The 24,630-nt window shown below is 40.6% G+C and overlaps 1 protein-coding gene across 4 annotated transcripts in view; it reads right to left on the bottom strand.

The window, feature by feature from the left end:
- sorcs2 (sortilin-related VPS10 domain containing receptor 2) overlaps positions 1-24,630 on the bottom strand; it is a 668,617-nt gene that overhangs the window by 513,638 nt on the left and 130,349 nt on the right. For all 4 annotated transcript variants that reach the window (XM_072576855.1, XM_072576671.1, XM_072576763.1 and 1 more), the window contains one exon: positions 14,732-14,799. In XM_072576855.1, the coding sequence (XP_072432956.1) occupies positions 14,732-14,799 (68 nt within the window). The remainder of the gene's footprint in view (positions 1-14,731; positions 14,800-24,630) is intronic.

Genomic DNA, 24,630 nt, shown 5'->3' with positions numbered 1-24,630 from the left:
CCTTTTAAAGTAGGATGCTTTTCTTGCACCCTTATCCGCACTACAATTTCCCACAGCTTTACGCTTAATTCTGCAACATTTCTATTCATTTCACTGAATAAATCAGCATGTCATCTACAACAAACAACATTTTTATCCTTGGAAGTTTTACTGTGTCCTCAAGATAATAGTGTCAATGCTCTTCACTGGAGCATTATACAGCAAACGTTTGGCACAAGACCATTTAACAGCTATATTAGGCTAGATAACCAAAAGCTTGACCAAAGAGATTTTAAGCATCTTGAAGGAAGAATGGTAGAGTGGCTTAGAGGGGGTATTCCAGTTTAGGGTAAAAACAGTTGACAGCACAGTTACCATTGGTGAAGCAATTAAAAGTAAGATCACCAATAGGCCAGAATTAAAGGTGCACAGACATCACACAGAGTAGCAAGACCAAAAGGAGATTATGAACTAGGGAGGGGAAAGATCATGGATGAAATCAAAAACAAAGATTAGAACTTTGAAGTTCAGACATGGCTTAACTATGAGATGGTGTAGGTCAACAGGCACAAGGTAAAGGTGAAGGGAATTAATATAAATAAGGACATGGGCATCAGAGTTTTGGATGTCCTCAAATTTATGCAAGGTACAATGTGGTAGGCTGGCCAAGAGTATATTGGAGTAGTCAAGTCTAGAGATTTCAAAAGGATAGTTGATGGTTTCCTAACAGATGAGCTAAACGAAGGGCAGGCTCAAGCATTAATATGGAGATAGAAACATGCCATCTTGGTATCATGGCGAATAAGTGGCCAGAAACTCATCTCTAAGTCAAACGTGATGCAAACATTGAGTCAATAGTTGCCAGATGGGAGATGGAAGATAAAGTCAGCAGTTAGGGCACAGAGTTTGGTGGTTAAGTTGTGAATGAGTCTATTCATGGTGCTAGTAGCTGAAGCTACTGGAATAGCCAGAAGTGCCAAATGGATAATTAAAGTCAGCATCCTCAGCATCATAGATGCCATGTTGTAGTGTTATGAACCAAACCAAATCCCCTCAAAATATAATAAAAAGATAGCCTAGAATCCAACGTTTTCTTATTTTTAAAGGCAACTGTAGGGTGTTGTGTACTGGATACAATTCAATTGGTCAAACTACTAGGCTTGAAGCAAATCACACTTTATTCTTAACACTGCAGTTAAACTACAAACAAAAGAAAGAAGAATTGGAATAACTTAATTCTATTGGAAAATGTAACAGAATAATAGATTATTTCACTACTAAACAGCAACTGTTCCAATATTGTCTCACATGCAATTCTCCAATCCAGGAGGAAAGACATCAAGAGACTCTGAGAAACAGAAAGAACTCATGCATTTTGCTATAACAGGAAGGGATGTATAACAGCTTCCAAACTACAAGTTACTGGAAGTTAAACTGCCATGGGTGTCTAAGGAAATAAGAGAGGCTATCAAATTAAAAGGGAAGACATACAAAGTTGCCAAGATCAGCAGGAAATTAGAAACTTCATAGCTCTTTTAGCCACAAAAAGAGTTTTAAAGAAAAGTTATTTAGAACATGAGAAAAAACAGCACAGAATACAAAGACAGATGGCAAAAGTTTCTATAAATATATAAAACAAAAAAGAGTGGCTAAAGTAAATATTGGTCCTCTACAGGATGAGAAGGGGCATTTAGTTGTGGGATATGATGAAATGGCCAAGACATTGAACAGGTATATTGTGTTGGTCTTCATATTGAAGGACACGAATAACATGCCAGTAATTGACAAAGAGACGAAGGTAGGTGAAGACCAGGAACCAATTATTATTACCAAGAGGTACTGTTGGGCAAGCTAATGGAAAGGTCTCTTGGCCCTAATCGAATGCATCCCAAAGAGATGACAGGAGAAATAGCAAGTGCACTTGTGGTAATTTTCCAAAATTTGCTGGCAGTTCCAACAGATTGGAAAACAGCCAATGTGACGTCACTGTTTAAACAGGGCAGTAGATAAAAATGGGGAATTATAGACCAGTTAGCTTAACTTCTGTAGTGGGAAAATGCTTGAGTCTATTATCAAGGAATAAATAGCAAGGCATTCTAGATAGAAATTGTCCTGTTAGGCAGACGCAGCTTGGGTTCAAGAAGGGCAGGTCACGCATAGCTAATCTTTTGGAATTCTATGAAGACATTAGGAGCAGGGTCGACAACAGGGACCCAATGAATGTGGTGTACCTAGATTTCCAAAAGGCCTTTGACAAGGTGCCACACAAGAGGCTGCTTCATAAGATAAAAATGCATGACATTACAGGTAAAGTATTAGCATGGATAAAGGATTGGTTGACTAACAGGAAGCAAAGAGTGGGGATAAATGAGTGGTATTCTGGTTGGCAATCAGTAACTACTGGTGTGTCTGAGGGATCAGTGTTGGGACCAAAATTATTCACAATTTATATAGATGACTTGGAGTTGGGGACCATGTGTAGTATGTCAAAGTTTGTAGATGACACTAAGATGGAGAGCAAAGCGTGCAGAGGGCTGTGAAACCTTGCAGAGGAACATAGGTGCTTTATGTGAGTGGGCAAAGGAATACAATGTTAATAAATGTGAAGTCATCCGTTTCGGTTGGAGTTGCAGTAAAAAGGACAATTACTTGAATGGTAAAAATTGCAGAGTACTGCTATGCAGAGGGACCTGGGTGTCCTTGTGCATAAATCACAGAATGTTGGTCTGCAGGTCTAACAAGTAATTAGAAAAGACAAATAGAATTTTGTCCTTCATTGCTAAAGGAATGGAGTTTAAAAGCATGGGGGTTATGATACAGCTGTACAGGGTAGTGGCAATGCCATACCTGGAGTACTGTGTGCAGGTTTGGTCTCCTTACTTGAGAATGGATATACTGCCATTACAGGGAGTGCAGAAGAGGTTCACTGGGTTGATTCCCGAGTTGAGGGGGTTGGTTTATGAGGAGAGACTGAGTAGGCTGGGCTTATATTTATTGGAATTTAGAAGATTGTGGTGGGGGGGGGGATTTTATAGAAACATATAAAATTATTAAGAGCATAAATAAGATAGAAATAGAGAGGATGTTTCCAATGGCAGGTGAAACTAGGAACCTCAAAATTAGGGGGAGCAGATTTAGGACTGAATCGAGAAGGAACTTCTTCACCCAAAGGGTTGTAAATCTATGGAATTCCCTGCCGAGTGGAGTAATTGACACTACTTCAGTAAACATTTTTACAGCTAAGATAGATTTTTTTTTAACAGTAAAGGAATTAAGAGTTATGGTGAGAGGGGGGGTAAATGGAGCTAAGTCCACGAAAAGACGAGCCATGATCTTATTGAATGCTGGAGCAGGCTCGAAGGGCCAGGTGGCCTATGCCTGCTCCTCATTCTTATGCTCTAAAATTTTGGTTCCATGGGAGCATGACCCCACCCCTTCATGCTGCTCCTGTTGTTCCAACATTTTTTTAAAAATGCCTCACATGCTGTTTACTTTATTAACTTGGAACAGACTGCTCACAACCTCTGTCGCAACTCTCTTCATAAAAAAATCCTGGACAAAATACATCTCTTAAAGCCACAGTATAGTTACAGTTAGAAGAAAGAGCTGAGAGGACTGGACTCTGCAAAGGCTAGGATTCTAACAACATCATGACCGTAGTGCTGAAAACATGTACTCCAGGACTAACTATGCCTCTAACCGAGCTGTTCAACTACAACAATAACAATAACATCTGCCCAATAACATGGAATATTGCTTAGGCATGCCCTAAGATGATAAGCAACAGGAACAAGTTAGGTTGTTCAATCCCTTGAGGCTGCTCCACCATTCAATAGGATCATGGCTGATCTGACACTCCTCAAATCCACTTTACTGCCCTTTCCCCACAACTTATAATTCCCCTATGATCAAAAGTCTATCTCAGCTTTAAATATGCACAAGATCTCTGCCCTACAGCTCTCTGTGAAAAGGAGTTCCAAAGGCTAAAAGCAGAGAAGAAATTCCTCTTCATCTCAGTCTTCATTGGCACCCCTTTATTCTGAGACTGTGCCCTTTGGTCCTAGACTCCCCCATGAGGGGAAACATCCTCTCAGCATTTACTCTGTCAAGCCCCTTAAGAACTCTATGTTTCAAAGAGATCACCTCTCATTCTTCTATACTCCAGTGAGTATAGTCCCAACCTGTTTAGCTTTTGCTCACAGGACACTTCCTGCACACCAGTTATCATCCTAGTTAACCTTCTCTGAGCTGCCTCCAATGAAATTATATCTTTCCTTAAATAAGGGACCAAAACTGCTCACAATACTCTAGATGTGGTCTCACCAGCACTTTGTACAACTGCAGTAGAAGACAGAACATAGAACAGCACAGCACAGAACAGGCCCTTCAGCCCACGATGTTGTGCCGACCACTGATCCTCATGTATGCACCCTCAAATTTCTGTGACCATAAGCATGTCCAGTAGTCTCTTAAATGTCCCCAATGACCTTGTTTCCACAACTGCTGCTGGTAACGCATTCCATGCTCTCACAACTCTCTGTGTAAAGAACCCGCCTCTGACATCCCCCTCTATACGTTCCTTCAACCAGCTTAAAACTATGACCCCTCGTGTTAGTCATTTCTGTCCTGGGAACTAGTCTCTGGCTATTGACTCTATCTATGCCTCTCATTATCTTGTATACCTCAATTAGGTCCCCTCTCCTCCTCCATTTCTCCAATAAAAAAAGTCCGAGCTCAGTCAACCTCTCTTCATAAGATAAGCCCTCCAGTCCAGGCAGCATCCTGGTAAACCTCCTCTGAACCCTCTCCAAAGCATCCACATCTTTCCTATAATAGGCGAGCAGAACTGGACATAGTATTCCAAGTGCAGTCTAACCAAAGTTTTATAGAGCTGCAACAAGATCTCACGACTCTTAAACTCAATCCCCTTGTTAATGAAAGCCAAAACACCATATGCTTTCTTAACAACCCTGTCCACTTGGATGGCCATTTTAAGGGATCTATGTACCTGCACACCAAGATCCCTCTGTTCCTCCACACTGCCAAGAATCCTATCCTTAATCCTGTACTCAGCTTTCAAATTCGACCCTCCAAAATGCATCACCTCGCATTTATCCAGGTTGAACTCCATCTGCCACCTCTCAGCCCATCTCTGCATCCTGTCAATGTCCCGCTGCAGCCTACAACAGCCCTCTATACTGTCAATGACACCTCTAACCTTCGTGTCGTCTGCAAACTTGCTGACCCATCCTTCAATCCCCTCATCTAAGTCATTAATAAAAATTACAAACAGTAGAGGCCCAAGGACAGAGCCCTGTGGAACACCACCCACCACAGGCTTCCAGACAGAATATTTTCCTTCTACTACCACTCGCTGTCTTCTGTTGGCCAGCCAATTCTGTATCCAGACAGCTATGTTCCCCTGTATCCCATTCCTCCTGACCTTCTGAATGAGCCTACCTTGGGGAACCTTATCAAATGCCTTGCTAACGTCCATATACACCACATCCACAGCTCGATCCTCATCAACTTTTCTAGTCACATCCTCAAAGAACTCGATAAGGTTTGTGAGGCATGACCTGCCCCTCACAAAGCCGTGTTGACTGCATTTAATCAAGCCATTCTCTTCCAGATGGACATAAATCCTATCCCTCAGAATCCTTTCTAACACCTTGCAGATGACAGACGTGAGACTTACTGGTCTGTAATTGCCGGGGATTTCCCTATTTCCTTTCTTGAAGAGAGGAATTACATTTGCCTCTCTCCAGTCCTCAGGTACGACTCCAGTGGAGAGCGAGGATGCAAAGATCTTCGCAAGTGGTGAAGCAATTGCATTTCTCGTTTCCCAAAGCAGCAGAGGACAAATTTGGTCTGGGCCTGGCAACTTGTCAATCTTAATGTTTGATAAAGTTTTCAGCACATCAGCTTCCTCTGTCTCTATCTATTCCAGCATGCACACCTGCTCTTCAAAGGTTTCATTCACTACAAAGTTTGTTTCTTCACCACTTCAAACCATTTGAAATAAGGGCCAACATTCCATTAAACTTCCTCATTACTTACTGCATCTGCACACTAGCTTTCTCTGCTTCATGTACAAAAACCCCAAGTCTCTGCGTTGCAGCTGTCTACGCTTTCTCTCCATTTAAATAATATTCTGTTCATTTGCTCTCTCTTTTAAAATGACCAATTTCACTCCATTTGCCAAATTTTTACAACTTACATAACCTATCAATATCTCTCTATAAATTGTTTGTAATCTTCACAAAACTTGCCTTTCCACCTATTTTTGTGTTATCTGCCAAATTTGGCAACAGTACATTCGCTTCAATCCTCCATGTCAATAACATGTCTACAAACAAGATAAATCCAATCAAACAATTAACAGTCTACTCTCAATCAACAACAAAGTAATGGAAGGTTTCTACGGCAATGATATCAAGCAGCACTTACTCACCAATAACCTGCACGTTGGCCTGCTCTGGTTTCCTCAGGACCACTTAGCTTCAGAACTTATTAAAGCCTTGATCCAAAAATGGGTAAAAGAATTGAATTACAATGGTCACATGAAATTACCTGCTCTTGACATCAAAACACCAAAAGACTAAGTCTGGTATGTAAGAGTCTCAGTAAAACTGAAGTCTATGGAAACCAGGGAAGAAACTCTCTGCTAGTTCAAGCCATACCTGGCACAAAGGAAAATGTTCGTGGTTGCTGGAGATCAATCATCTCACCCCAGAATATTAACTATTTCAGGCACTCCTCTGGGTAGTGTCCTAGTTTCAACCATCTTCAGCTAATTCCCCAGTGATTTTCCTTTCCAAATAAGGTCAGATGTAGGGACATTTGTTGATGATCGCACAATATTCAGCACCGTGAGAAATAGGAACAGGAGGCTCTTCAGTCTCTTCAGCCTACTCTACCATTCAATAGGATGATGGCTAATCCAATACTCTTTACATCCACATTCCTGCCCTTTCCCCTTAACCCTCGATTCCCTTACTGATCAAGAATTTATCTATCTCAGCCTGATGTAGAGCTGTAGGGACAGAACCCTTGTGTATCTGTGGAAAGAAGTTCCAAAGACTCTCAAGCCTCAGGAAAAAAACTCCTCATCTTAGTCTTCAATTGGCACCCCTTTATTCTGAAACTGTGCCCTCTGGCCTTAGACTCTCCCATGAGGGGAAACATCCTCTCAGCATTTACTGTCAAGCCTCTTAAGAATCTTATACGCTTCAACGAGACAGCTTTCATTCTTCTATACTCGAATGAATCAATTCTCAACCTATTTAATCTTTACTCATTAAATAAACCTTCCATACCAGGAATCATCCTCGTGAACCTTCTCTGGACTGCCTGAAACGAAATGACATCTTTCCTTAAATAAGGGGACCAAAACTGCATTCAGTACTCCAGATGTGATCTCATTAGCACCTTTATCCACTTGTGATAAGATTTCCATATTCTTATACTTCATCCACTTTAAATAACATTTCATTAGCCTTCCTGATTACCTGCTGCACCCATATGCTAGCTTTCTACATTTTTTGTACAAGTAACCCCAAGTTCCTTTGTCAAAGAATCATAGGGCATTGAAATAGGCCCTCCGGCCAACCATGTCTCTGCGGGCCAACTAATACCAAACTGCACCCATCTCATTTGCCTGCTTTTGGTCCACAGACTACTGTGACCTGGCATTTGAAGTACCCATCCAGATGCTTCTTAAATGTTGTAAGGTTGCCTGCCCTCACCACTTCTTTTGTGTTGCAGCTTTCTGCAGTTTGTTAACATTTAATAATACAGTTCTTTAGTTCTCCCTTACAAAATGAACAACTTCACATTTTCCCACAGTTTTTTGTCAACATTTTGCCCACTTATTTAATCTAGCAATATCTATCTGTAAATTTTTTGTATCCCTCTTGCAACTTGCCTTTCCACCTATTTTTTGCACCGTCTGCAACTTTGCTTGCAGTACATTCACTTCCTTCTTCCAAGTCATTAACCTATATGGCAAACAACTGCAGTCCCAGCACTGATCCCTATGGAACTCCGCTGGTCACAGATCGTCAACCTGAAAAAGAATCTTATTCCCACTTGCTGTTTCCTGCCTATTAGCCAATATACTACCTCTATCCATGCGAATATACCACCTCCAACATTTTGGGCTCCTATCTTATGGCTTACCTTTTTGTGAGGTTCATGACATGGCCAGCACAGGTCATAACTCATCAGAAACTGAAGTCAACTCCAAACGCAACAAGACCTCAATAATATTCAGGCTGGGAGTGATAAGTGGCTAGGAATTCCCATGCCAGACAATAAGCATCTCAAACACGAGAGAACCTATTAACTATTCATCTTTCTTGCTCGTCAATGGTATTTCCATTACTGAATCCCCCACTATTGTCATCCTGGTGGTTGCAACTGACTTCACTGGATCAGCCACATAAATACTGCGGCTATTATAGGTCAGACTCCAGGAATTTTGTATTGAGTAACTCATCCCCGAATTCCAAATCCTTCCACATGTACAAGATACAATCAAACAGTACAAAAGAGGCCCTCTGACTGACTTGAGTCTGCACTGACGAAAACTACTCTAAATCTACACTAGTCCCATTTTCTAGTACTTGGCTCACTGACAAGTCAGGAGGGTGATGGAATATTTTTCACTTGGCTGGGCGAATGTAGCTGCAACAACGCTCAATGCTCAACACCATCACAGCCTGCTTTATTTACATCCCTATCTTCAACCTTCACTCACTTTACCACATGCAGTACATGGCAGCAGCGTGTACCATCTACAAGATGCATTGCATCAATTCACAAAGGCTCCTTCAACAGCTCCTTCCAAATCCACAGCCACAACAACAAGGGCGGCAAATGCAGGGGATGACCACTATCTATGAGTTCCCCTCAATGTCACAGATCAACCTGGCTTGGAAATATCTTACTTTTCCTCACTGTGACCAAGTTAAAATCCTGAAACTTTCTTCCTATTAACATTACCAATAAACATCTGATGGACTGTAGTGGTTAAAAAACACAGCCATCAACCACATTCTCAAGGGCAATTAACAATTAGTTGCAAATGTTGTCCTTGCCAGTGCTTACTAAGCCCATGTAGAAATAAAAGGATAGAGGCAGACTCCTTTCCTTCATGAATAATACCAAAATGATTGGACTTCTTATTAATAGTTTAGCAACTTTAAAAGGTAATATTATTTTCCTGGTGTCAGCATTCAAATTCCCAGATTTGTCACGTGGATGCATTTTAGTAAAAGCTGGAGGAGGGAGAAATAAATTGGTTATGCTAACAGAGTTGAACAAAATATAGTGGAAGGAGACTCATTTGGAGAATAAGTATAACACATAATCACAGGGCAAACAAACACAAAGAAGGCTGGAGAAATTCAGTAAGTCTGGAGCGTCTGTGAAAAGGGAAGCCAAGTAAATGTTTTGAATCCCAGACTGACTCTTCTTCAGAACAACTGGGCAGAGTGGTTTGTTTCCGAGCTGTAAATATTCCGAGATCTAAACATCCAAGCTGCTAATCTAGTACCATTTTCTGAGAGGGAGATTCACAACAGGAAAACTATGCAAACACAAGATTTACCAATAAATCAGTCATAAACTAGGTTTTAATGCAACTGCACATGTTTGAACTTGGTGCATGCCCAGATAGTGTGAAAGCAACTTAGTGAATAAAGCTGGGTGTCTTCCCAAAAGTCAGTCAGCTGTCCCACAGCTAGATTTAAAATGGCAAAATTAAGTATCACTAACTCAAGCTGTTTGCAATTGTTATTCCTGGCAAATTGTTCTGAGACAGCAGGCACAATTTCAGGAAACCTCGACTGTCTCCAATGGCAAGTGGATAATCTCATCTGCAGCACATCCATCAGCAGCCTCTGTAACAGACAGTGAGTTTAACCTACCAGAACATTACTCATCTCACAACCACCCTTTATTTCCAGGAATAACTAAAGGTTGTTTATCTGACAAAGAAAGAAAAGGCACTTTAATTGGGAAGAGTTTTATAATAAGAAAAGTTTATATTGTCCTGACAAAGTCTAAAAATCCACAGGTACCCTTGTGGATTTAAATAAAATTTTAAATAAAAGGGTACACGTCACGACATTACAAATGGAAATCAAAAAGGAGTTCTAAGTTTTGTCCTGAAGACGGGTCTCCCATTTATCAAATTTTGACTCCAGCATTTAGCAAGACATACAGACACTTCTGAATCAGAAATCCTCCAACAAAATGGTGCTATTTTAAAAAAAAAACAAAAATTGCTTTTTCTACATTTTTCCCCCTGTTTTATGATGCACAGAGTCATTTGCTTAGATTTTGAAGGACCTCAATCAGCATCAAGACAAGCACCGAGTTGATAATCTGATCAGATTTACTGTGCAGGGTTAAACTTTTCCCCATCCTCAACCTAATCCACTACACCAGTTCTATCCTGAACCAGTGATGCGAAATGCAATAATCTGGACGTTTGTTTACTTAAAATTAAAGCCTTCAAGTGGCAGATCAATCTGTGCCATGCTTTGTGGCCAGTGGATTCCTCCCAAGCCACATTCTAAACAATTTTTACTGGGAGATTGAACAGTACATTCACACTCTCAGAACTATTACAATTGGAAGTGGATTCAAGACAGCACACAACAGCTGCTCTGCAAAATTGCCTCTAAGTGTGTTCATCTCTTCAATTTGCTGACAGCTAATTATTACTCTGTACAGACAGTTAGATACATTTTCCACTTCAATGCTTCGAACGAAAATGGGGTAGATTCTACTTTAGGTGCTCAACTATTTATCTGTCAGTTTACCACCAGGCAATGAAAATTAAAATTTGCCCCCATGTTTGCTTGCAAGAATTAAGGGTAATTTTGAACAGGGATTAAATTTTTAAAAGGAACAGCTGTCACTCACACATCCCTCCTGATTTTACACAAGTATAATGGGCTGAATGAAACAGATTTCTAATTATTAAGGGGAATAAGTGTTATGGAGATAAATCTTGAGAGATGGAATTGGGATTACTATTGAGGATGATTTCATTGTATAGCAAATGGACTTGTTGGGCTGAATGGCCTGCTTCTACTCCTACTTCTTATGATCTTTTGGTTATGGATTGTGTGTTATTACAACGCTGTTATGTATAAAGAGCATGTAATCTCCTTTGTATGCACATATTACATAAATGTGTTTACAAACAGAGTAACTCTTCTTGCATGTTCTCCAATGGCATAATGCTTCCTCCAAAGCTTTTCACCAAAATATTAAAATAAAAAATTAAAACTTGCACAAGTGGACATCCTTGAGCCCTACTGACATGATCTCATTATGGATTGTAGTACATGTAGATAGCTCAGGATACAAAAATGGAGCAAAACTCTTAGCAAGTTGTGATTTGAAATGCTCTGCCTAATCAAACAGAAACAGGTTCAATACGATTTTCAAAGGAAAACTAGATAAAGACTTGTAAAGGAAATATTTGGACAGCTATGTCTCACGAACTTGATTGAGTTTTTTGAAGAAGTAACAAAGAGGATTCATGAGAGCAGACCAGTAGCCGTGATCCATATGGACTTCAGTAAGGCATTCAACAAGGTTCCTCACGGTGGACTCGTTAGCAAGGTTAGATCTCATGGAATACAGGGAGATCTAGCCATTTAGATACAGAACTGGCTCAAAGGTAGAAGACAGAGGATGGTAGTACAGGGTTGCTTTTCAGACTGGAGGCCTGTAACCAGTGGTGTGCCACAAGGATCAGTGCTGGGTCTACTGCTTTTTGTCATTTATATAAATGATTTGGATGTGAACATAGGAGGTACAGTTAGTAAGTTTGCAGATACACCAAAATTGGAGGTGTAGTGGACAGCGAAGAAGGTTACCTCCAAGTACAACAGAATCTCGATCGGATGGGCCAGTGGACTGAGGAGTGGCGGATAGAGTTTAATTTAGATAAATGTGAGGTGCTCCATTTTCGAAAAGCAAATCAGAGCAGATCTTATACACTTAATGGTAAGGTCCTAGGGAGTGTTGCTGAACAAAGAGACCTTGGAGTGCAGGTTCTTAGCTCCTTGAAAGTAGAGTCGCAGGTAGATAGGATAGTGAAGAAAGCTTTTGGTATGCATTCCTTTATTGGTCAGAGCATGGAGTAGAGGAGTTGGGAGATCATGTTGCAGCTGTACAGGAAGTTGGTTAGGCCACTTTTGGAATATCGCATGCAATTCTGGTCTCCTCCCTAAAGGAAGGATGTTGTAAAACTTGAAAGGGTTCAGAAAAGATTTATAAGGATGTTGCCAGGGTTGGAGGATTTGAGCTGTAGGGAGAGGTTGAAAAGGCTGGGGCTGTTTTCCCTGGAGTGTCAGAGGCTGAGAGATGACCTCATAGATGTTTATAAAATCATGAAGGGCATGGGTATGATAACAAGACCAAATTTTTTTTCCAGGGGCAAGGGAGCCCATAACTAGAGGGCACAGGTTAAGTTAAGATATATAGACGACATGGATGAGTTGGACTGAAGGGTCTGTTTTGTTGTTGTACATCTCTTTGACTCCAATGGAGAAGAGCTGAGAAGAAATATTTCTTTCAGAGCACCAACAGAGTCAACATAGGTGACTGCTCATGTGCTGTATGATTCTATAAACATCAGCCGGGCAGAGGTGCAGTCAGATTGGCTGCCCATTGGGCACCATGCCTATTTTTCCACTTCATTCTTCAAGGTAATAGAAAACTGGGACTGGTGTATGGATTGTTTCAACTCAATATTCCATCCTTAACCATTTTTATGTTATGAGGTCACAGTGATAACCATCTCTTTCCATATTTCTGGAGGAGCAGAATAGCTTTATTAGTTTTCCCAGCCTGGCAATGCATTTTAGAACTATTTACAATGGCAGTGTGCAAAAATACTCACATGATAAGCCTTACGGATGTGTCACTCTGCTGCCGCATGTCTGACACTGGCAGTCACAATCTAATAGTGGTACGAACAAGTAATGAAGGTATTATTGCTCATTCGAGAAAGTTTGATATGGACCCCTGAGATGAGATATAATGCTTGATCTGAAGAGGCAACAATTGTGTCTCCAGCCATGGGATAGGCCGAGAGGCACTCTTCCAGTACAGACCCATGAAGTGAATTCGAATTCTCCCAACCAGTAGAAAAGATACAACTACCAGGGGCAGAGGGACTGTCCTGACTATAATGGCTTTAATATGAACAAGGAGATTTAAGAGCAGTTTCTTTTGACAGCACTGTCTTATAATTTGGTTCTGGTTATGACTGAACTCTACCTGTAAACTGAGGCCTAAAAAGTGGTTTTTAATTGCTTCCTTGTAAGGACCTTCCTACAATGTCAGCAAAGACCCACCCTCAGAAACATTTATTCTCAACCCTCTAACAGCTTGCTATCACAACTAACAATGCAGAGACGGTTAAAGGGGCTCTTTTTTCATTTGAACTTCGCAAGATTGTTCATTTGATGACTTTGCCAGTTCAGCTACAAATGATGTGATGGTGACTCCACAGGAGAAGGGCTCATGCCCGAAACGTCGATTCTCCTGCTCCTTGGATGCTGCCTGACCTGCTGCGCTTTTCCAGCAACACATTTTCAGCTCTGATCTCCAGCATCTGCAGTCCTCACTTTCTCCTAAAATCCCCTACAGCCAAACCCCAATATGACTGGATCAGAGTTATGTGAAACAAGCACAGTGGTTAAATGCACCATTCCTGGAAGTTTCAACCTGAAGCAGCCAGCGAAAACCTAGCTTGCAAGTGTTGACCATCTGACTGGAAGTAATTCCATCATGTGGTTCACAATGCAGATTAGTGTTAACTGATCCAGTAATAGTACCCTTTTTTTGAGTCACAACATTGTGGCTTTAAGTCCCCTTCCCAACAGTGTAGGAGGTGGCATTTTTCAGATAAGACCGTCTAATTTTTCAGGCTGACATAAAAGATGTCATGCAATATCTAAAGAAAAGTGGAGACTCCTCCTCCAAATCCATACTTGATCCTTAATCACATCAAGAAATACACTCAGCTATTACAGCATTTTTCTATTTGAAGGGTATATGCAAGTTGGCTGTCACTATTACTAAATTATAAAATGACAAAGCTTTAAAAAATACCTCAATAGCAGTTGGGAATAGTGGGATATCCTTTAGTCATAAAGGACACTATACAAATGCAGATGTTTTGATTTTGTTACAAACAGAATTTTGCCATTGGCAGAAATGTGGTTATATAAAGGCAGCACATAATTGAAGTGTCAGGATGTCATGTATCGACACTGCTGAATGATGAAGTGCTCATTCCCGTGTCTGACAGTTTATGGAAATCCAGTCACAAGCTAAGAAGGAATGGAAGCAGGGAGTCGATTTCCATGGAGCAATGTCAACAATCACTGACAGAGATTAATAAGACTTCTCACGTGACCTATCAGCTGGTTTACAAGTTGAAAGGGTAATCTCATACAATTTTTGTTTTGGAAAGTCCTACACATAATGAGCAAAATTAGTATTATTCTATCAGTGGATTCAAATCCTATAATCCCTAGTAGGATCTTTTCCAATAAAAATATGGAAATGCACATCTTTAATATTAAAGCAAGCAAATAACAGATTCTGAGCCATGCTCCCACCCATCTGTTCTTATTGTCATTACTGAAATCTCCTCACTTGCAAATTGGCAAGTTTATTTTTGCTGGCATTTCTACATAAATATAAAGTGACTCACCGCCACAAAGAACTTTCCAGAACCTTCCCCATATCTGAATGGAAGAGCTTAGTAAGAATCAGGATCACCTGCAAAGCACATTGGAAATGCAAAGTGAGCAGCATTGCACAGTAAATGAAAATAATGCATCATCTAATTTGCATCAACATTCGTAAAATTAATCTGATTACATTTAAGAAAGCAAACAAGTTTGAGTAAAGATTATAACATTTCACAGTTAAAAACTGACATTCAACTAGATAGGCAAAGATGGCCATAGGATCAAAGGTTGTCCTTTATGTGGGCATTGAGCAAGGGCGAAGTTGAACTTGGTTGTAATGCCTTCCCCATGCTTCATTAACCTGCTGAATCCAAAATCCCAACATTGTATAATCTAGGTTAATCACTAAATCTGCGCTAAATGGATATTTTTCAATCAACCTGTTGCAGACCTTTGGTCAGGCAAGACTTGAAGCCATGCCTGCTGGCTCAGAGGTAGGGACACTACACTACACTACACTACAACAGCCTAAATCTGCACTACATGGAAAACCTGGTTTAATTTCATTCATCTGCTCAGTCTCCATACTTTTCAACATTTCTAACTCTCAATCAACTCTTTAATCCCCTTGTAACCAGATTTATTGGTTATGCTCAACAGTGGTTTGCAGCAGAAACCTCCAGAGTCGAGCAACCTTCCGTGCACTGTAAGATCAGTTTTACAAACCTCTTTAAATCATTTTCTGATTAGCTTCGATTACTGCCTCATCGCTTAAGGCAAACAGCAGAAGCAAACTGGGCTGGAATGTGAGGTTAGCTCATCTCAGTGAATGTAACAATATCAAGAACTTCTGCTTTAGACCCCACTGAGTAACTAGCATCCCAGGTTCAGAGGTAAAAAGGAGGCTCATTAATTTAAATTTCATTGATGTGCTTTCACAGCACAATGGGTATCTCCTGAACACCAACCAGAGAAGTGTCTTCTGTTACATCATGGTTTCGATGTGATCATTTGCTAACTTTCTTTAGCCACAGTGTGGGTATTGATATTATACATTAAAATAAATCAAGAAATACACTTTTCTCATTTGAAGTTTTTCCATCGCCAAATTTGGTATTTTGAACCAGAGAGCAATGGTGCTATCTCACACTGGTACTGGTTCAGAGACAAGCCATAAACAAACTGTCCCACCAAGTCAGCACAAGATCTGCCCCCTCTACTGTCCCTAAACACCAATCGCAATCTGTGGATAATTCCTTAGTGTTTGGATGAGACATTCCGCAGCGTAACATTAGAAATTTTGATGTTACTCCCTAATCAGTAGTAAAGAAAACAGGTGAACAGGTCAATATCATTCCTGTTTATTCAATCTATCAATTGATAAGAAAGTTGTTATTTTTGTCCATGTAACAAATGTTACAATAACAGTGCTTCAAAGCATGTGAAACACACTGGGATGCTATGTGAAAGTGAATCATTTGATCTTCATATCATCCCGAGTAACTATTCTTCATATTTCAATTTTACAGAGAGCAGGCTGATCGACTACAGGGAATTTGCATACATCTGAGGCCAATATTCCACAACTTGACATCCATGCATGTGCATTTCAAACAAGGTAGCTGGACAGCAAATTTGTGTAAGGAACATGAGCTATTTTCTCCATGTAAATCACAGCACTGAACTAATTGTAGTAATCCTGCCATCACCCAGCTGAGGCCAGCACCAATTGGAGGTCAGCTTTTGAACCTTGATGGTCTGTTAATTTAGGACACACTGAGGACTGCAAATGCTGGAGATCAGAGTTGAGAGTGTGCTCCTGCTCCTCGGATGCTGCCTGACCTGCTGTGCTTTTCCAGTACCACACTCTTGGTCTGTTAATTTAACTCACTTTTCTAATCAACCCATTCAGAGATGTTATTACACACCTCTGAAGCAGATGGGACATGAACCCAGGACTGCCCAGTCAAGGGTAGGAATACTAACACTGCACCACAAGAGAGCCCCCCTAACATGCAAACTCCTGTACAGTTGCCCAAAGCTGGAATCGAAGCCAGGTTCATGGCGCTGTGAGGCAGTAGTGCTGACCACTGAGCCACCTAGCCACTCCGCTTGTCTGTTAAGCTCAGTCTCTTCATTGGATTAATGTGCAGAATCATTCGGGGAGCCCTTATCGAGATTTAGTTGGTTCAAGAATCATTTGTAACAGCAGCAAATGCAGTTTGCAAAACCACAATGACAGTGGCAATGATGCCAGCACACACCTGCCTGTAAATAAAGTTGATAAAGAGATTTTACCATGGTGACAAAATTCTTTTCAAGCCGATTTATTTTAGTAATATTAAATGGGAGGATTAAGAGAGTCAGTGTTAAATTGTTACTGTAACAGCATGAGAGTTGCATCTAAAGGCAAAATTAGTAATGTGTTTACACCATTCAAGGGATACTGTGGATTAAAAACAAAGTTGTCACAATCTGGATCACCTTGTCCAATAGTTTCAGGATACATGTCCTACGCAGAAGAAACCTGTGTTGTGCCAGACAATAGCAAAACTAGTTTACTTCTACTTTTTCACAGGGGAAAGCATCTATCAAATTCACTTAAGTGCCATTTTTACATCACAAAGTTTTTATCAGAAACTATTTCTCAAATAGTGCATAGCATGTGTGGAATTATTATTGCCAAACCAGAGAAGTGGTGGGGAGAAGAACTGTTATCACTATGATAAAGTTTTTCAAACAGGCTCAGCAGACGATAAGTGAGTCTCTAAATGCTAGGAAATAAAATCAGGACATGACTGATTAAAGTATCAATCTTGAAAGGAATTTACAAATTTGGCAGGGTGTAGAAAAAAGATGCAGTAATGAATCAACCATCCATAATAGATTCTGTCCTATTTTACTTTCCATTAACTTCATTATGGAACTGAGTCACGCAGACCAGGAAGATACCAGGTTTCATCCCTTCTCTGTGCTTTGTCAGCTGATTTTAGGTTGTTTTTTTTAAACCAACCTGTTCAGAGATTATGATATGCGTATATGAAGCAAGTGGGACTTGGACTCGGGTCTCCAGGCTGAGAGATGGAAACACGACCACTGTTCCACAAGAGTCCCCAGCTAACTTTTGTCTATTTTTCCAAACAACCTGTTCAGGGATGTTATTACACACCTCTGGAGCAGGTGGGACTTGAAATCAGATGTCTCCGTCCAAAGGTAGGGACACCACCACTGCACCACAAGAGCCTTTCAGGTGATTTTAGCTGTGGAGGCTGTAATTGATTTCAGTTGGCCTAAATAAAAGAGGAGATAATCAGCCAAGGCTCCTGATCATTGTAAAGTGACTCTTGAAAACAGAGCACGATTGGGTTCAGCTCTAATACTCACATGGTCAAACAGACCTTTGTCTTGGCTTTTATAAAAAAAATGGCTTGGGCAAAGTACTGAATTCCAGTTAGCACCTGCAGGTTATATTTCAGTACCTGAAGAGATACAAAGGAATAAATAATGATTGTAGAAGTAGAAGACACACAGATTTTGGAAGTTTTTAGGCATTTGAAAGGGTTAACAAATGCTGAAGGAAAAAAAAGGATGTTGGCCATAATCCCCAGCCTACCTCCTTATGGCCCTGACAGCTGAAACAGGTTTGGATTTTCTTTTTTTTTAATCTGTCACAATCACGATTACAGAGCGAGAAAGAAGGAAAACCATTTTGATTAGCAGCTTGGGTTTAAACCGCTGTCACATATAAAATCTCTTTTGTAAAGTTGGCAAGACTGTGTGAGTATTACACATCTTTTCAAAACTGAAGAATACTATTAGACAGAAGTTTGCAAACACTACATGCATTTTAATTTGTCAGAATGAATAGCAGCTGTTGCTAAGCATTTGTTAAGTTGGTTAGCAGTTGTCTCTTTTACTGTGTAACATTTTTCCCATCTCTGCATCACTTCAGCCCATATCATGATACATAGTCACTAAATCAAGATTAAAGGGAGGCAGAGATGGTTTGATAACCTACAATGCAATAGAATGTTGTGTGTTGACTGAAGATCTAGGAATCGTTTCTCACAATGACTTTTTTTTCTAGTTACCAGTATTATTTTCCAGGACAGCCTAACATTATTTTTTAGAATCCCTACAGTGTGGCAACAAGTCATTTGGCTCAACAAGTCCACACCAACCCTCCGAAGAGTAACCCACCTCGACCCATTCCCCAACCAATTACCCTACATTAACCCTGACTAATGCACCTAACCTACACATCCCTGAACACTATGGGCAATTTAGCACGGCCAATTCACCTAACCTGCACATCTCTGGATTGTGGGAGGAAACCCATGCAGACACGGGGAGAATGTGCAAACTCCACACACAGTGGCTCAAGGCTGGAATTGAACCCGGGTCCCTGGCGCTGTGAGGCAGCAGTGCTAACCACTCAACCACTGTGTAGACATTAACCTGTAAGAGGCATAGATTGGTTGTGCCTCATGATGTTGCACATAACTGTGCTCCATTCTACTGAATTCCTTTCCCCAAAAGTGATCTAATCTATATCCATCGCTTAGTCAGATCCACAATCTCCTCCTTCCATCCAACTGCTTCTTATCCATTCTTTTCATTAGTTCTTACAGATTTATGCTTCCGGGTTGTCACAATTTTCCATTAATATCTATGAATATTCATTCCTAATGAAATAAAGAATCCCTCTTTTATTCTCATTGTGCAGTGCATGTGTTTTAATCATCTGTTGCATAGGGATTAATGTGCTCGTGTTGCTACATTTATATACTAGACATAACTAAAAGTGCTAAAAATACTACTTGGTCTGCCAGCATTGTCTAGAAAAACATTTTAGATTATGACCTCTCATCAAAACCAGGAAAGTTTAGGAATGTTGGTGAAATGCAGGTGTGTGGCAAAAGAACAAAAAAGTTTGTGATCAGGTAGAAGATGGAAGACATGAAGTGACATAAAGGTTGATGGATTGAGCCAAAGGGAATGGTAATGGACAGATGAAACAACAAAATGTGGGTCCAAAAGAGGTGCAATAGTGAACAGTTGCTGTCAGAGAACAACCAACAGTACAGCACAGGAACAAACCCATCGGCCCATCAAGACAGCACCTGTACATGATGCCTTTCAAAACCCTTTTGGCTCCACTCAATTTGTATCCCTTTGTTAATATATACACACACCCTGGAATAAGGTTAAGGTTAGGCAAGTTCATAACAAGACGAAAGTAGAACCAGAGAAGATGAATTCAAAACATTTTTAATTTTAAACTGCTCTCAACATCTGATGGTCAGGCGAAAGCACTAGTAATATTTAAAATTCATCTGGATTTTATAATGGAAATAGTTGCTTGTCCAACATTCAATCTTAAAGAACCATAATTTAGTCCAGCCAAATATCATGAAAGGTTGAAGCCTTTATCTTCAAACACAAATTCTGTACTCTTGCCACAAAATCTATTCCCCTTCCTGACAACAATCTCAGGCTGAACCAGATAAATATAAACTTGCTATTCAATTCCAACCTGAGCTGAGCCTCTACATATTCTCCACATAAAATAGTACTTCCTGGATTACTTAATTATTGTGCCTGCTGGATCTGGATTGTGCCACAGGAGGAAATAGTTTATCTGTATCTACTCAATCAAAATGTTTTATCACTGTAAAATACAATGATGAACTTCAGCCAAGTGGCTTTTCCTTGTTACTGGATTCTCTTTTATGGCCAGACACCACATTTAATGAGATAAAGAATAAATGAAAAAGGCCATGGGATGACAGCATCCTGATGTTCTTTACAAATACCAGATGTTGAACATTTACTCCTCAGTTTAATGTAGGGCTCTGCCATCAGTTAGTTGAAGCAAATCAGAGGCCTTTCTGAATGACCAGGGTTGAACAGAAACTGAAGCCACATACTTGGAAAGGCTCAAGTAAGTATGTATAAAAGATTTTAGCAGCACCCATCCCATTCACAAGTTGCACACCCAGTTTTTCAATGTGTCCTACCTATCTGAATGCATTTGTGGTGCACATTGGAAATGCACGCAACATGCCATCTTAGTCTTGGCTTCAGTGTTTTGATAAGTCAGCATTTTTTGACTTCCTGACTACATCCTGAAGTTCTTTCAAAGTGTTTATTTTAAGTTCGTTGGACGGGGGCATTGTTGTGTAGGCCAACATTTATTGTTCATCCCTAATTGCCCAGAGGGAGGGAGTTAAGAGTCAACCACATTGCCATGGGACTAGAATCACATGTAGACCAGGTAAGGATGGCAGTTTCCTTCCCTAAAGGACATTAGTGAACCAGATGGGTTTTTCCCTCAACAATCTGCAATGGATTCATGGTCATCAAACCAGACTCCTCACAGTGTTGCCTGAGTGTCTGGGATTTACAGTCTAGTGATAATACCATGAGGCGAATGCTTCCTGTGTTGAATAGCTATTCCTCCTAAGGAAGAATTGGGTTTGAAACACATCTAAATTAGGCAAAATATGAAACAGTGCTGAACTTTGTCCCCGTTCTTGGTAGAAGCTGAAATATTAAAAATAAACAAGTTGTCTAACTTTTTATGATGCTGAGATTTATATGCCAATGGTGTGGGAAAATTAGGTGCATTTTGCTGAATTTCCAGTAAGTTGCTTCTTCCTTAAATAGAACTAGATATGTTACAAAGGTTGTAGAGAAAAGTAAGGGTGGGGGTTGCCAAGCTTGCAACTGTACAGGATTATTGTCTGGTTTCTTTCCCTAATTGACAGTGAGTGGAATCGATGATTGGTGAATCGTGCTTTCCTCTGGCCCTATTCACTCCAAAAGGCAGAACTATAATGAAGTGCCTTCTAGTTCTGCCAATTTACTGCTCATGTGATATCTGTTCCAATTCTTGGACTTTATTCCTAGCAAACAGAAGCTAGGCTGAAGCAGGCTAGAATAAATGGCTCTCAAAAAAGTGCTATTTTCTTCCCTGCCTCTATTTTTGGTTCTGCCCACTTGACTACTGTAGGTTCATGCTCTCTCTCCATCCCTCACCCACCATTAACCACAATTATATAAGTCAGAAACAAGCCATTTCCAGCAATAATTAAAGGGGGAGTCTCAAGTATAGGTGGATGGAATTTTGGAGACATGTTTTTGGCAGTTGCTTGTGGGTTTTCCACCTCAATTAATTTGAAAACTTTGTTAGTTGCTCTGTAGGTTGCACACTCCTTGCTGACCTCTGTTCCACAGGGCTGCTTCTTTCTGTTCTTGAAGAGAGATACACACCTAGTTTCTAAGCATTGTATGTGGACCCACAATTATTTTTTAAATGGCAAAATGATTCATTGTAATAATATGGAAATCAGTCACTAATGCTCTCAATAGCAGTCCTGGTGCAAATGCATTATCTCCTTCTATATCCACAGGTCAGTGCAACCAACAAAATGAATATATCATGAGAGGTGGGATTCAGCAAGTTGTTCAGAACTCCCCATTTCAGCAGTAGACCTATAGGCACCAAGGATTGAGTGATGCTGACAGGATTACAGACACTGCAACCTGATGTAAACCAATTACTAAAGCAACCTTTAGTCTGCATCAATTGCTTGCATTGTTAACAACGACAAGAGTCTGTACAGACTTCCTGCAACTTCGATAAACTAATAAATTAATGAGATTGTTAACTTTGGTTGTAATATCTTGGAGCTATTTATGTCTCTGCAGTAATGCGTATGTCGCAAAGCGAAATTATGATTGGATTCAGATCTAAAACAAAACTAACCCTTTTTTAATATTGAACTGCACAACATAGTCAATATCACAGAACTGCTGCAGCTCAGAAGAGCGCCTTTTGGTCCATCGAGTCTGCACCTGCTCTTTAAATAAGCATCTCATCTAATGCCATTCCCCTGCCTGCACCCCATACCCTTGCACATTTTTCCTTTCCACATTACTGTCTAATTGCTTTTCAAATGCCTTGAATGGATCCACCTCCAAAGCACAGTCTGGCTGTGCACACTAGATCCCAACCACTCATGAAAAGGTATTTTCCTCATATCATTTTTGCTTCTTTTACAGATTACTTTTGAAGTGGAAGATGCCACGGAGCAGGGTGACACTAGGCACATGGACACACAAGATGGCCGCTGAGTCACAATATGGAGAGAGACAGCAAAGCAAACACAGACACTGCCTGGGGCCACCAGAATGCCAGCACAATGCACTCACAACCTAGCTGATTAGTTTAAGGCGGGTGGGGGAAGAGAACACACAAGTAGCGTACACTGCCCGCCGAAGCATCTGGGCCCAGCCAACACCTTTGATAGAAATACTAACAGTTTGATATGAACTCAATACAAAGTGCTAATAGCCAGGGCTGCAGTAATCTTCCTTCTCAGGAAGAGCGATTAGCTCCCATTACTACAGCAATGGACTTCTGTGCAGACACTGAAACTGACAATGTGTGCGCTGAAACTGACCATGACCACACTGAAATTAACAAAGGCTGCACTGGAACTGACAATGACTGCACCAAAACTATTATCAATTCTGCAATGTTTACCATAAAAAAAAATATTACAGAGACAATAACCTCATCACTGACCTATTATTACAAAATGTGTAAAAGTATCTTGTGCTCTGAATTGAGAGAAAACTCGCAGCTGACCAACTTTCTCTTCCCAGAGCTCCAGTATTTCCTTGTACAATATACTCTGTTGTTGAACCCTGTCTCTGACTCCGACACTGGTGATTTTCCCCACAACACTTTGAACCTGTATCTTCTTTTCTGGATCCTTTTGAGTTCTGGCACGGTGGCTCAGTGATTAATGTTGCTGTCTAACAGCATCAGGTTCAATTCCAGCTTTGGGTGACTGTCTATGTGGAGTTTGCACATTCTCCCCGTGTCTATCTGGGTTTCCTCCAGGTGCTCCGGTTTCCTCTTACAGTACAAAGCTGTGCAGGTTAGAAGGACTGGCGATGTTAAATTGCCCATAATATCTAGGGATGTGTAGGTTTGGTGGATTAACCACAGGGAATGCAGGGTTACAGGGATAAGGTAGGGAGGGTGAGTCTGAGTGGAATGCCCTTTGAAAAGTCAATGTGGACATGTTGGGGCAAATGGCCTGTTTCCACACTGTAGGGATTCTAAGATTCTTTTACAAGTGGAAACAGTTTCACCCCATTTACTCTGTCCAGATTGCATATGATTTTGAATCCTTCTATCAGATGTCCTCTCTGCCTTCTATTCTCCAAGGAGAGCAGTGTCAATTTAGAACACAGAACATTACAGCACAGGAGAGCCCTTTGGCCCTCGATATTGCACCAATCTGTGGAACCAATGTGAAGCCTATCTATCCTATACTATTCCATGTTCATCTATATGTTTATCCAATAAATGCCCTTAAAGTTGGCAAGTCAACTACTGTTGCAGGCAGGACTACTACTCTGAGTAAAGAAACTACCTCTGACGTCTGTCCTAGATCTATCACCCCTCAATTGTCCATGGTATCTAACCCTCTGATTATCTTATACATCTCAATTAAGTCACCTGTCAACCTTCGTCTCTCCAAAGAAAACAGCCTCAAGTCCCTCAGCCTTTCCTCATAAGACCTTCCCTCCATACAGGCAACATCCTAGTAAATCACCTCTGAATCCTTTCCAAAGCTTCTACATCCTTCCTATAATGCGGTGACCAGAACTGTATGCAATGCTCCTGATGCGGCCACATCAAGAGTTTTGTAAAGCTGCAGCATGACCTCATGGCTCCAAAACTCAATCCCTCTACCAATAAAAGCTAACACACCTTATGCTTTCTGAATGACCTTATCATCCTGGGTGGCAACTTTTAGGGATCTACGTACATGGGCATTAAGACCTCTCCGCTCATCTACCTAGCCAAGAAACTTACCAATAGCCCAGTACTCTTTAT

This window comes from Chiloscyllium punctatum, chromosome 1 (genome assembly GCF_047496795.1).
Source record: "Chiloscyllium punctatum isolate Juve2018m chromosome 1, sChiPun1.3, whole genome shotgun sequence".
In the NCBI taxonomy this organism is placed as follows: domain Eukaryota; kingdom Metazoa; phylum Chordata; class Chondrichthyes; order Orectolobiformes; family Hemiscylliidae; genus Chiloscyllium; species Chiloscyllium punctatum.
Note: the sequence above shows the minus strand (reverse complement) of the source record. Positions and strands in the feature narration are given on the sequence as shown.